The sequence below is a fragment of the Falco peregrinus genome, chromosome 2, assembly GCF_023634155.1.
Source record: "Falco peregrinus isolate bFalPer1 chromosome 2, bFalPer1.pri, whole genome shotgun sequence".
In the NCBI taxonomy this organism is placed as follows: Eukaryota; Metazoa; Chordata; class Aves; order Falconiformes; family Falconidae; genus Falco; species Falco peregrinus.
The window spans coordinates 86239898-86252848 of NC_073722.1; the positions used below are offsets into that span (position 1 = coordinate 86239898).

The 12951-nt window shown below is 43.2% G+C and overlaps 1 protein-coding gene across 26 annotated transcripts in view; it reads left to right on the forward strand.

Annotated features, from left to right (window-relative positions):
- The window catches only part of FBRSL1 (fibrosin like 1), a 547946-nt gene that overhangs the window by 440298 nt on the left and 94697 nt on the right, over positions 1-12951 (forward strand). For 19 of the 26 annotated variants that reach the window (XM_055795612.1, XM_055795613.1, XM_055795625.1 and 16 more), the window contains one exon: positions 6099-6152. The exons of the other annotated variants lie outside the window; for them this stretch is intronic. In XM_055795612.1, coding sequence (XP_055651587.1) covers positions 6099-6152 — 54 coding nt within the window. The remainder of the gene's footprint in view (positions 1-6098; positions 6153-12951) is intronic. 26 annotated transcript variants of the gene reach the window in all.

Here is a 12951-nt window from a genome sequence, read left to right on the forward strand (position 1 = left end):
ATTTTTTTTTTTTTTTAATTGTATTTTATTTGGAAGGTGGGTTATTCTGAGTGAAACCTTAAGCCTTGTTTATCAGAGAGGGGCAGTCTGTTCTCATAAACGAAGGAGCAAAATATATCCTAGTGTTACTGTATCGGGACATGCAGTCATCTGTTGGACTTTGTGGCCTGTGCTGGCTAAATTGAATAGCAGCGTCACAAGTAGCTCTGGTATTTTTAAGTTAAAAAGGGGATTGGAGTATGCTTTGAATTCCAGTGATAAACTGCAGATATTTAGCAGTAGCTAATATTTATTTTGGTCGGATTTTGCAAGAATGTTGTGATTTGAAGTGTTAACTTTCAGTAAGGGGTGCAAATACTAGTGTTTGCTGTTGTTGCTTTTTAAACTAAAAACTGTTTAAGATGTTTAATGGCGATACATGAACAAGAGTGGCAATGAGAATGGACGCATTCTTCAGTGAGCCAGCCTGTGCTGTATGGTACTTTTGGAAAGCACAGATGTGTATGTCATTTTCTGCCTTAATTTTTTTTTTCCCTTTGACTCCCAGCATCCTTGTGTTGACTGACCCGTAATAGCTAGGAATTGTGGTGTCTGGATACATTTGAATATGAAGCAGCCTTTTAAAAGCCCATCACAGAAGATTCAGTCAAGTAAAACTATTTGTATCGTCAGAATAGGAAATGTAAGCTGGTTGATTTTAATGACTTTATGAATTTACAAGATCTGAAATCAGGCAGGTACAAGAATGTGTTGCTTCTTGCTTAACAGCAAGTTTGAGAGAAGATTGGCATTCTGCATCAGAAATGGAAATTTTAGGGTTTCTTGCAGTCTTTTATCCTCCTGAATAAAGATGGAAATTCTGAACTAGGTAAAGAAACATATGGTTTTACCAGAAGTGATTTCCTAGACTGATCAATTACTAGGAGATGTAATGAGAAATATACTCCTTAGGGAGAGGAAGGAGGGATTGCCATTACATAATATCCCTTGGGAGAATTTCTGTATCGCATAATGAGGTTGGTGATGGAGCATTTGGGGAAAATGCCTATGGATAGGAATTTGTTCTTCAGATTTCCATGAGCAAAATGTATTACTGAAAGCTTGTTAAAAGTAGTACTGATACGGTAGTAGGTGGGTGCTTTGCCTTTATACACCTCTTGTTCTCTTAACTACTATGTAAGAGATTAGGTAACCATAAGATTAAAATGTCCACAAAATGAGAGATGCTAGTGAATAATTCCCTTACTTACTTAACACCAAGGGTAAACTATTAAGGGCTTACATTCTGTTCCAGGTTTCATTACATTATTTCTGTTTATCTATTGAAAATAGGTCCGAAGGAAAAGAAAATCTCTAGCCTTAATAGTGTAAACACAAATGACTTTATCCTCCTGCTGGTGAAAGTGAAATATACCTAAACGTGTATATGTGATGTGGATTCAGTAAAACTTGGTAGCTGGGTACGCGTTTTCAAGAGTTCCTGTAACATCCTAAGGATCGCCTAGGAGCTGACTTTCAGATGAAGAAAGCACTTATAAAAGTGACTTGAATACAGCCTTACTTTTTTAGTAGCAGTTGCCTTAAGCAAGAAAATAATTTGTTTCCACACACCTGCCCTTCAGCATTTTTCGTGCTCAGAGGCCAGAGCGGGTGGTTAGCCTCCGGGATCCCAACGGATCCCAACGCTGAGCTGGCCGGCTGCGCCGCCTGCGCACGGGCTCAGAGGTGTTAAAATCAACAGAGGGAAAAGGTGAACAATCTTAACACCTCTGTCACTGCTGGGGAATTTGCCTAATATTTGAGCCTCTCGTTTAAAATCTGAGTGCTGGTGATTCTAGCAATTTTTCAAATGGCTTGTCCAGCTTTTGTCCCTTGAGTTACAAATGTGTTCCAGCTCTGCGGGTTTCTCTGGAAATCGCCGTTGCAGGGATTCCAGCAGCCGAGGCGGCGCAGTGACCCCTGACGGTGGCTCTGGTGATCGAGGCAGGTTTGCACAGCTATCACTATTTTTAGGAAGTTAAAGGTGCGATGGCTGTTTTGAAGTCGAGGCCCCGATTCCAGCGGTTCATGGACACGTTTTGCAGTATTCTGTGTGCCACCCCGTGGCTGCCGGCGCACGCTGCAGCTGGTGAGGCGCGGCTGGCTTCCGCAGGACAGTCCCAATTTTAGTGTCCTCTTGATGGTTTTATTTTGTGTCTTGGTTTAGTGTCAGTTATGTGTTCTGATCCCCCTAACACTGACTCGGTTGCGAGATCCTGGTCGTTGGACATGCAAACCGGAGTGGTGGCTGCTCACTGCTGACCAGTGTGTTGCTTTCAGTGTTTGTGGCAGGGCTTGGCTTTCTGAAAAGGTGGGAAAATGGTGCTGGACTTAAGCACAGAGAGTTTGCACAAAGGAATCAGTGACATTTCTGCACCCTGTAGAAAGGATTGCCGTCAAGGAAACTGAAAATCTCTGTGTCTGATGCTGCTGGAAGGACTTGATCACAGGTGGTGATGCTGTGGTGGTAATCTTCCTTGCTGCCCTGTCCCATTACCCTGCCGGAGTTTTACAGGTCATGACCCCTGCATTAACCATCCCACAGGCGCAGTTTAGCCTGAGAGCATCTCTCAAGGTAGCTAATGTCATTTTAAACACTAAGAATGGCAACCTGTGATTGTTGCTTCTTGTAAACTTAAACTAGGATGGTGCTGTTGGCATGGATATAGAAAAATAGGTTCTCCAAAATAGCCACTTATACCTTATATGGCTGCATTGAAAGGGTTAAAGATAAATAAAATGTGCATTCTTTAATAGTATAAAAATAAACCTTACTTTCTGTTGGGTGGTAGGAGAAGAGTTGGAGTTTACGTGAAGACAGCTTTTCAGGGTGGCTGTGTTGTTACCAAAGATATTTCTAGGTTGCTAACAAAATGAGATTTTTTTTCAAATATTTTTTATTTTGAAAGTACTCAGCCTAGCTTATGTTCTTGTGGAAAGACCATTACAGTTAAATTGCTGTGGAAGGTAGCTTCATTTTTAATACTGAGTTGAAGCAAGCTGGATCCGTTGTTTGCTGTGGTGTTTCTGCGGGGGGTAAAAAACATCTGTACGTGGATGTGGTTTCTGCAGTAACGGTTATACCAAAGGAGAATCAGGGACATGAAGGCTGTAAATCTTGGGGTTTTTTTCCGTGGAATAATCAACAATAAAAAGCGTTCAGGCGATTAAGATGCCTGCGAGTAGATCCTTACTCCAAAGCTGTAGGTTATGAAGTTGTAGTACAGTCTGCCTTCAAAATGGTTAGAAATCCGTCATAAATATCTCTTTACCACATACCTTCTATCTCCCTGGATGATTGGCTTTCTAGCAAAGCCTTCCATAGAGGGTGTACTGTAATCCTTTTACATTACTTCTTCAGTGCAGATTACGCAGCAAGAAATAATTAGGAGATTAATTTTCACCTGTCACTGCCAATAATAGATAACCTTGATACAGTGACAGGGCTAGGAATTTGGGGAGTGGAAAAGCATTTAACCCTGTAGTGATTGCTGCAGGGACCAGGCAGAAAATGGTTGCCAGAACATGACCTCCCTGCTTGCTGTCACGAAAAGGGAGAGACGTGTTAGTCTTTCAGCTTCCTTGTCTCCTGCGAACGCTTTGCCTTTATCCGCGAACGTGTGCTGTAAAATTCGCTCTGTGCCGCAACGGTGCCACACGCGCCTCGTGCTAATCAGCCCGGAGCAGACGTTGGAGACCTTTGTAGCCTAGTCTTTTAATTCAAATGCAGTTCTGTTGCTTTTCATGATTTCAATTCCCAATCTGACTGGTATTCCGAGTCTGCTAGGGAAAGGAGCAAACTAATGAAGATGGCTTCATTAGGCAGCGCGGAGTTTAGCCCTTGCTTCTCTACAACAAATGCAGCTGATAAAACATCCCAGAAGTAACTGTGCTTTTGGTCTTAAGAGGAAGCGGAGCTGAGGTGTTTCTGCTCCCTTTCAAAATTAATTACTAGCTCGCATCAGGCGAGCTTAAAAATGGAGCCTGCGCTCTAAGACAGTGAAGGTAAATGGGAAGGAGAAAAAAAAGCCACTCTTCCCCCTCTGCTGTAGTCGTTGGTGTGTTGTTTTTTTTTTTCTTTTGTGTGGAAGTTTAAATCTACAATCTGTTGAAAACGTAATGGGAAACCAGCCTACAGAAAATGCCATTATTCATATCATCGTGAGCTCATTTATTTTATCTGCAATAGTAATGATAAGACAGGCTGCTTGGCAATGCTGATAAGCTGAGAAATATCTTAGAGCTATTTGTAAAAGTTAAAGCAGATCTTGGTACTGAGAGATAGGGAAACTGATGAGCCTTTGGGCAATCTGCAGAGCTGAAAGCTAATAAAGATTTTAATAGGAAGGCCTCATTAGGATTAGGGAGAAGATCTATTATCTGGGATTTACACAACACAAACAGTGAGGCAACTTTAATTTTTACTTCTTTGTTCATTAAATACTATTGCGGAACATGAAGCCTTTTAAGTGATCTGGATCTCTTTGTACGTTCAAGGAGCCATCGCCAGCTCTTGGTTGAGCAAAGACGGAAGGGCAGGTTGTGCAGGAATTTGTTTGCCACATGAGAAATGCCAGTAAGCCATCATATTCGGGGGCCAGGCACTTTTTGGAGGTGCAGAAATGAAGTTGTTTGCAGGTGCCTGGGTGGCAGGGTACTTGGCAGCATCTTTTTTCTGTTGTGAACAATATTTCTGATCTTTTGGCCCTGAAGAGGCCATCTTCAGAAAGAAATGTAACATGTTGCTGTTGTGCTGGTTCTCTTGGTGGTGAGACTGAGACAGCATTACTGGATAGCTTGTCCATCCAGCAGCCTAGCAGGGTGCTAACTCCCAGTCCCCCAGTGGTGGCTTTTTTATTAGTTGTGATCACCACACAGATAAACTGTTATAGCAGAGGAGCTGTCTCCAGTGCCACTGGAGATGGCACGGTAGGAGTACGTGCCATGGGTGACCTGATTGAATGGGTTGGTAGTTACACGACAGGGTCGGTTTTTAGCACCATGTGCGTTCTTACATGTGATGTACAAAACATTTGCTTTTGGGGGACCCTGAGTGTGTGCAGACACCTGTCTCATGGGCTCAGCCGCTTTATTCCTTGCACTTAGCATGTAAGGCGCATGTAAGCGGCTGAAAGACAGATATATTTAATATTTTTTCTCAAGGACCATCCAGACTTTTTTTTGTGGTTAAATTGAATTGTAAAGCAGGAAGAGAAGCCATGCTGGAACATTCTTTGGTTTGTTGTCAAGGGCCAAGTCATGTTGTAACCTGATTCTGCTAACGTACAGTTTAAACCCTTTCTACACACAGCCGATGAGATCTAGCTGAACCTCTAATGCAGATGAAGGGGTTTGTTACGTGATATCCCTGCTGGCTGTGAAATGTCACTTGTGTGACCACACCTGTGTTTGGGAGCTGGCTGGTTTCTTCTTTCGGTGGAGCACAGACCCATACAGGAGTCTCAGCTTCTCCCCTGCTTTCATGGCACAAACCAACTCCTCCTGGATCAATTAACCCTTGTGGTAACTACAGTAACATTGCTTCCATGGAGGAGTGCTCTTTGGAAAGTATCTTCTTGTATTTTCAGTTGTCTTTAATACAGTGTAGCAGCCAGAAACCAAAAGGGAGCGCAGCACCACAGCCACAGAGAAGTCTGTTCCAGAGCATAGTTTGGGATCTGCTGGTTTGAAGCAGTGGTTTCATAGGGCCTACAGTGGATAGCGTAATGGTGTAGGTAACTCCAAGTATTTCACCTTCCATGTGCTTAAGGAACTTGGAGCAGCTGCAGCTGTAATCCCCTCTGTGGAGGCAGATGGGCAGGGCTGGGGGAAGAGCATGGCACCTACTGCCCAGGGCAAAACCACCTTTCTTGCAGTGGGTTGGTGTTGGGTTATTGCAGCTTGTTCGTAACGAGTCACAGTTTATGTCGGTGAACCACCTTGGCCTCCTAAAGAACTAGCGCTATTTGCACATAGCATGTTGCTCCAGCAAGGCTGCCATTTGAGAAGTTTCTAATATTTATGTTTGATATGAATGAAACTTTTTGTTTTGTCTGTAGACCGCAACGGAACTGGAGCTGACTCGTATCAGGAGTGCCTTGATAACAAGCAAGGTATGAGATCAAGTCTCTCCAACATGGGCACTTGGGACTGATATAGCTTGATTTCTTGCAGCTGAATTGGTTGCTGTCTCTGTCTGTCTCACTTTCTCTGTTTCCCCTTCCCCCCCCCACCCCCCCATTTTGTTTCCCCTTCCCCCACCACTGTCTCCAAGCCAATTCACTGTTAACAGTTCCATGTCAGCTAACCTGTTAGCTCAAGGACTCATTACACGTTTGTGATAAGGTTTCTTGTGTCTAGCAGCCCAAACCCTCTGTTATTAAGGGAAGCTTGTAAAACAAAAGTAGCATGTGCACTTGCTTGCAGCTGTCTTCTTCCTTGAGGTTTACTTGCACAGCCAAGCAGAAAAATACTAAAGTAAAAGTGGAGTTAAGGGAAGGCACGTGCTGGGCTGGGTTACCTTAGTGCCAGACATCCTGTTACAGTTTGTGTGCTGACATGCTGACTCAGCCTTGTCCAGCCTGCTGTCTTCTCCTGTGGTAAAGTAGGTAAGAGCTGGAAAAGTCTCATGTGACTTACAAGGGAGTGATGATGGTGAAGGAGGAAACTGTTACCCTTCTATTATAAACATGGGAAGAAGAGTCACATCAATAGAAATGAAAATCTTAAAAGTATCTCAGAAACAGGACCCAAAGGCAAGGTTATTGATTTTGTATTTAGAAAAAGGGTTGGTGTATTATGTTCTCTTCAGATGTCCTCTCTGAAAACTGCAATCAGAAGTGCTACTCCATCGGTGTAGCCACGTAGTGAGTGTTGAACCTTCTGGTAATCAGGGAGAACAAGTACCCTTCAGTCCAGAATTGCATTCATTATCAGCTACAAGAAAGAGATAAGAGGAAACGCTTATCCTAACCAGGTCATAGGCATCAGTTATATGTCAGCTTTTTACCCTGTTGTTGACCCCAGATCTGTGACGGTAGCTAGAATGGTCATTTGCTGAAATTCTGACCTTCCTTGTGTAATTTTCTAAAGTAGTACCGAGAAACAAACAAACAAAAAAGTCTGTCCCAGTTTTGGTGCTTGGTTGGGTTTAATTTTCCACTGGTGTCTATGCTTTCAGTATCCATCAGTCAGTGTTACATGTGCTTGAAGTCAAAGCTGCCGTGGAGTGCATCCCTCTTGCTGTTGTTGGGTTTGGGGTGGGTTATTTGGGGGGCTTGGGGTTTCTTTTGTTTGTATTGTTTCCCTCCTCTGAAAAAAAAACCCCACCAAAACACCCCACGTTGTCTCTCTGGTGACCTTTAACTCATCTTTTTTCACTATTATTTTTTGCTGGTTGTGGTAAATACCTAATCATTGCTAAGCTTTCATTTCAGAAGTTACAACTGGAAGACTAATGTGGAAGAACTGTAATCAATAATGGCTTTTTTTATTAGATTAAGTTTAAAAGCCTTCTAGACCAATGTAATTCAGGATGCTTCTTTGATAGATAGTTTGTTCTTAGAGAGAACAGTTTTTTCCAACAACATTTTACTGGTTGGCTGGGGGTGGGGTGGGGTGGGTGTGTTCCATTTGGCATTTTGTAGAAAGCAACTGAATTTCAGGGGTTTTAAAAAATAGTCTTCTCCTTTTTGGAAACCAATTGCAGTCCCTTTGATGTGCCAGTTACCCTGGTTTATCTGACAGGTGGTATTAAACGGTGTTATATCCATCACTTTGATTTGTCTGTCAGAACCCTAAATTTTTCTTGCAGTTTGTTTTTTTGATGGGTTTCTTTGACTTCGTTAACATGTGAACAAGCTGTATCATTACAAGTGCTTTCAGTCCAGTATGAATTGGATCTGGTGTGGTTAATTTACCATGTCTGTGCTATGTCATCCTATTTAAAGCAACAACCTTTTAGAATGCAGAGGTTTAAAGGTAAAAGTACACACAGTAACCTGTAGTCAGTCCCTTACTGTCCAGTCCACATTACATTTTGTGAGCATGCAGTGGAGTTGAATCCACCATTTGCAACAATTTACGGAATAAAAAATATATGGCTGGCACCAGACACATAATTCTGGTTGCTCTCTGCTGTGTTGAAAACAAAACACTGCCAATGGCTGGAAGTAGCAGTGGCTCTTTAAAAGTACTAAATCTTTAAGCTATGTGAAATGCAATTGCCATGGATGCTTTTTATAACAGCATGCTTGTCTCCTAGAAATTATGCTATAATGAGGCTTGGTTTATATATTTTACCCCTTTCCTCATTAAAGTGCTATCTCTCGGAAGAAGCGCTTTGTGTCTTGAAATACTGCGCGGTTAAAATGAAGGCAGGTTTATAAGGATTTAATGTACTTGGGAGCCAAGGTTTTGCAGCTTTATGGCAAAGATGTTTTAACAAAGGGCTTTATGGTAAGGGTGTGCTGTATTTTAGTCAGGCAGTTGCTCAAGCGAAAATTTTCAGTGTGAGCACGTCACAGCAGCAAGGAGAAATTCAGAGGGAAACAGGCCTCTGAGATCCAGTCATCGTCTTGGCTGATATTAAGTCTTAATTCTTTGCAATTTGAAGCCCTGCATATTTTTTTTTTTACCTCTTGGCTCAAGGAAGACAAAAGTCTTGCGCCATGTAATGCAACAACATGAGCAGGTCATTTAGGTTTCTCATTTTAGTGCTCAAGGGCAGGGTGCGGGAGAGTGTGCCCAGGACAGCCACAGGTGGGATTGTTCACACCTTCTCAGCATGGAGCTTGCTTTTTCAGCCTTTTATCTCCAATACTCAGCATAAATGATACCCTGAAAGCAAAATTGTGAGTGTTTGGGGTTTGGAAGTGAGGAGGGCAGCAGTTTGGAGCAGTTGCCCATCCGCTGCTGCTGAAGATGCATCCTGGATCTGCCTGTTTCTCTGGGATACAGTTAATACCCCATGGTTTCCTGAGAGCCAGGGTGTTCTGCCATGGAAAACAGGTACAGAATTACAACCAGACACAGTTGTTGCTGGAGCTCCTTGATAGGAATTCACCGTTACTATAAATAAAACAATTCTGTTTTAATGGTTAGGCAATGAAAATCGCTTAGCTAGGGCCTTGGTGGTAGCCAGGAAGACATAACCTCACATCTTTGAAACAGTGCGCAGAGAGGTGGCCTCGGAAACCAATTCAGAGTATTACATGTTATCATTTGTAGCGCCTTCTCTTATCTGTAGAAAATTGTGGTTTACTTTGCTTTGGCCATTTTCTGTCCATCCCCATGCCCTCAGCTGGCAATGGGGGTGGCGCCCTACTGGGCTCCAGCTTTCCCAGCAGCTACAGGCTCCTGCCAGAGGAGCCCGATACCTTTTACTTCTCCAGTGTTCTCTTTGCAGAGTGTCATGATTCTGTATTACTTCCCCACAGATGAATTAGTTGATGCTTTTCCAAGATGAACATGGTTTCATCTGTCTGATGGCACTATTGACTTCCTGGGACTCTCTATATTTCTTTCTGGTATTTTACACCATGTCCTAAATTCAGTACTGCTTATTGATTTTATTAGCTCACCTGTGGAGGGAGGATGAATGTAATTTGGAGCAACGTTCGGCAGCAAGGATGGAGGGTAATTAATCTTGACAGTGATCAAAATCTGGCTGCAGTTGAGGCGATTGCAGTGCCTCTGTCCCAAGATTATGGAGGACTGAATGCACCTGCCGTGGGTTTGTGCTGTGAATGGTTCTCAGGCGGATTGCTGAGCAGGTGTTACAGGTTTGGGATGTCTGCAGGATCAGGCTTGGTTTTGAAATAGTGACCATGAACTGAAGAGTTTTCATCCTGTTACCAGTCCCCTGGGCCGTGTAGTCCCAGCGTGTGTCATCTGCTATTAGTCTTGATGCAACCAATGACCTTGTTTGTGTGAGCACATTAAACACAACATTAATATCTGATTTGCCTACTTTGAATTCAGACAGGCTGCAATCAATCACCTGAACTCTTGACAGTGAGTATGGCTGGATGGGCTAAGGAGAACAGGTCAAATGCATGCTTGGGCCAAAACTCTAGGAAACTGGAAAACTGCTTGTGAGCCTCTGTAGCTGGTGTAGCTGCAGCAGTTGGGGGAAACACGTTCTTCACTGGAAAGGAGAAGCTGCAGGAGCAAGAAACATGTGGTCTGTGTAGAGGTCTGCTCAGCCTCCGTCCTGCCAGGCAAATACCAGCATGGTAAATGAGAGTGCCAAGAGGCACATCTTGGAAGATATTACTGTGAGAAGTTCTAACCTATTCCAGCTTTTGGATCCCTGTTGAACCCCAGCAAGATTAGTTTCAGGATGGCAAAGATGAATTATGAGGCAGATAAATAAAAATGGCAGACGGGCATGGCTGGATTGAAAAGTGCGGTCAAAACAGTTCTGTCACTGAAGATGTTATTTCCATTAAATGTTTTGAGATTTAATATTGATTTCAGTGAAATTACCCTTGAAAACAGATTTCCTCTGAACCTTGATTTTTATATATTTGTTCTGGAACAGCTTTAGGAGGTGGAAAAATGAAACTTTTGCTTCAAACAATTTTTATGTTTTGAAATTGGCTTTTTCACTGTATGAACAGTGAAACAATTTTAAAACATTATTTATTATTTGTATTCCAGTCATGTCTGTGCACTCTAGTTATGGGCTAAACATCATTTTGCTAACCACAATGCAGACGGGGTGGGGGGGTCAGTTTCTGCCTGAATAAGCTTTGGTTTTGTATTTCTGACTAGGGCTGCATTGATTGCCAGGGCCTATTTAAACAAAAAAAAAAAAAAAACCAAACCAAAAAAAAACCCAACAAAAAAACCCCAACCTTCTCATTTTACAATATGTTGGCTGCCTTTTTGTTTAAAGAATTATAAATACATCAGCAGATTTTCCACAAAAACACATATGCTTTCTTCCTGATGAGCGTGATGACGCACTGAGAATCCTTGCAAGAGGCCTTGAATCTCCTTCAAGTAGAAGATAGTGCTGAGGTTGGAATTGAAATTTTAAATAACTCTCTTCATTATAAAAGATGCTGGTGGGGCCTTGTTACTGAAGAATTGCCATTTTCTGACTAATTTTTTTTGCCAGCATGGGAACAAAGAAAGAAAGGAGGAGGCAGAATAAAAGCCTGTGTGAGTGTAGTACAGAGGCTGCAGCTCTCTAAACTGGTAATGGTATCTGGAAAGAGTCCAGGCTGTTGTAAATATGAACTTTTGTCAATATTCCCCAAGCTTCTCCGGACTCTAGGGTGGGCTTTATTAGCTGAAGGTCACACCATTGTGCTGTCTCCCTCTCCTGAGACCTCTGATACCTTCCTGAAAGGACAGCCCATTATCCCTGGGCTTAGAAGCCAGCTTTCTCTTCAGTGGCGCTGAAGCTGATAAGCTTAAGAAGCATATTTCATCCCCCCAGTGCTGCTTTCAGGAGACAAACAGTGTTTATCGTTCCTGATTAATTCCAGTTGAACAAAAAAATAAAATAGGAGGCATGTGTGCACAAGTGCGCGCACGCACAGACACAGAGTTGATGGGTTTTTAGGCTGGTCTTCTTGCATAAGGTCAACTCATTGCACTGGCCGCAGCGAGCAGCGTCTGCTACTGCCTCTCTGTTTTTCCTGGGTGGTGTGTCCGAAGATTGATTTAGTGACATGAGAGGATCCTGGGCTGCGATCGGTGGAAAGAGAAAGGGGTGGAAAGGGGGACTGGGTAGCAGCAGCCTGAGCATCGAGGTTGGAATTGATCTGTGGCAATTAAGCGTTAAGGTCTGTGAGAGCAGGACCACCCGCTGGGAGAGTGGCTTTCCATCACCTGCGAAAGATGAATGGCCTGAGGAGAGAGAAGGGCAGGGACTTCGTACTCAGCTACCTGAAAAGAATCATAAAAACACAGTGTATCTCGCTTCTGTGTCTTGCAGCCCTGCTCATCACAGCTAAATCCTTTTGCTGGGAATTATATGCGAGAGAGTTGGAAGATACGGTAGTTGCTTCTGCTACTTTGGTTTCTTCATTTCCCGCTTTGGATCTGGCTTGAAATTTGTCAGTAGGCACCTTGCTGATTTTCTGGTCACTTACTGTTCCAGTAGGAATATCTCCCATACATGGCTCCTAGCTTCTTAGGGTTACTTTTTTCCTTGTAATGAGATTCAGAGTATAGAATAAGTAACAATGAGTAACACATGCGATGAATAATGTGTTGTCCATCTTAACACACCTGCAGCTCTGTAAGGGGCCCAAGTAGCATGCCCCAGGGCTGGGGCATCCAGGGCAGGTGAGCTGTGCTGCATGCTTCTCTCCAGCATGGCCTTGCTGTGTAAGACACCTTACCTGCCTGTGCCTGAGGTATTCAAGTGGAAGATGAGAATATTGGCACTGTACACGGTCCTGTTTGGATGACCGTGCAGCTGCAGTGCAGGTTAGGTGTTTTGTGAAGAGCTCTGTTTCCTTCAGTTTTGTTGTTACACTTGCCGAGGTTGAGGAGTGAAAGAAGAGATTGCACGTGGCTGCAAGGAGCCTGTTGATACTTGGACCAGAGGAGATGATACTTCACTCCACAAACCTCTGTAATTTTTTCAGCCTTTTTAAAAAAAGGTAAAAATATTTGAGAGCTGTGTTGTGTGGACGGCTTTCTCTTGCTTTGCTGTGTGCTGATGTTGAACAAGTGGGCCCCGCCAGCAGGTAAGGGGCTTCACTGCTCTGCCCCCGCCTCTGTTGCAGAGCTGCATCAAACGCCCGCTGCATTTGCACCAGACAAAAGCGAATCAGCTACTTAGTGTATATTGCATCAAATCTTTGTTTTGCTTGCCACATGGTCTATGTTTAAGCCAGATTTTTGGTACTCGGGTTACAACTTAATTTCCTTTGCCAGAACAGAGAATGC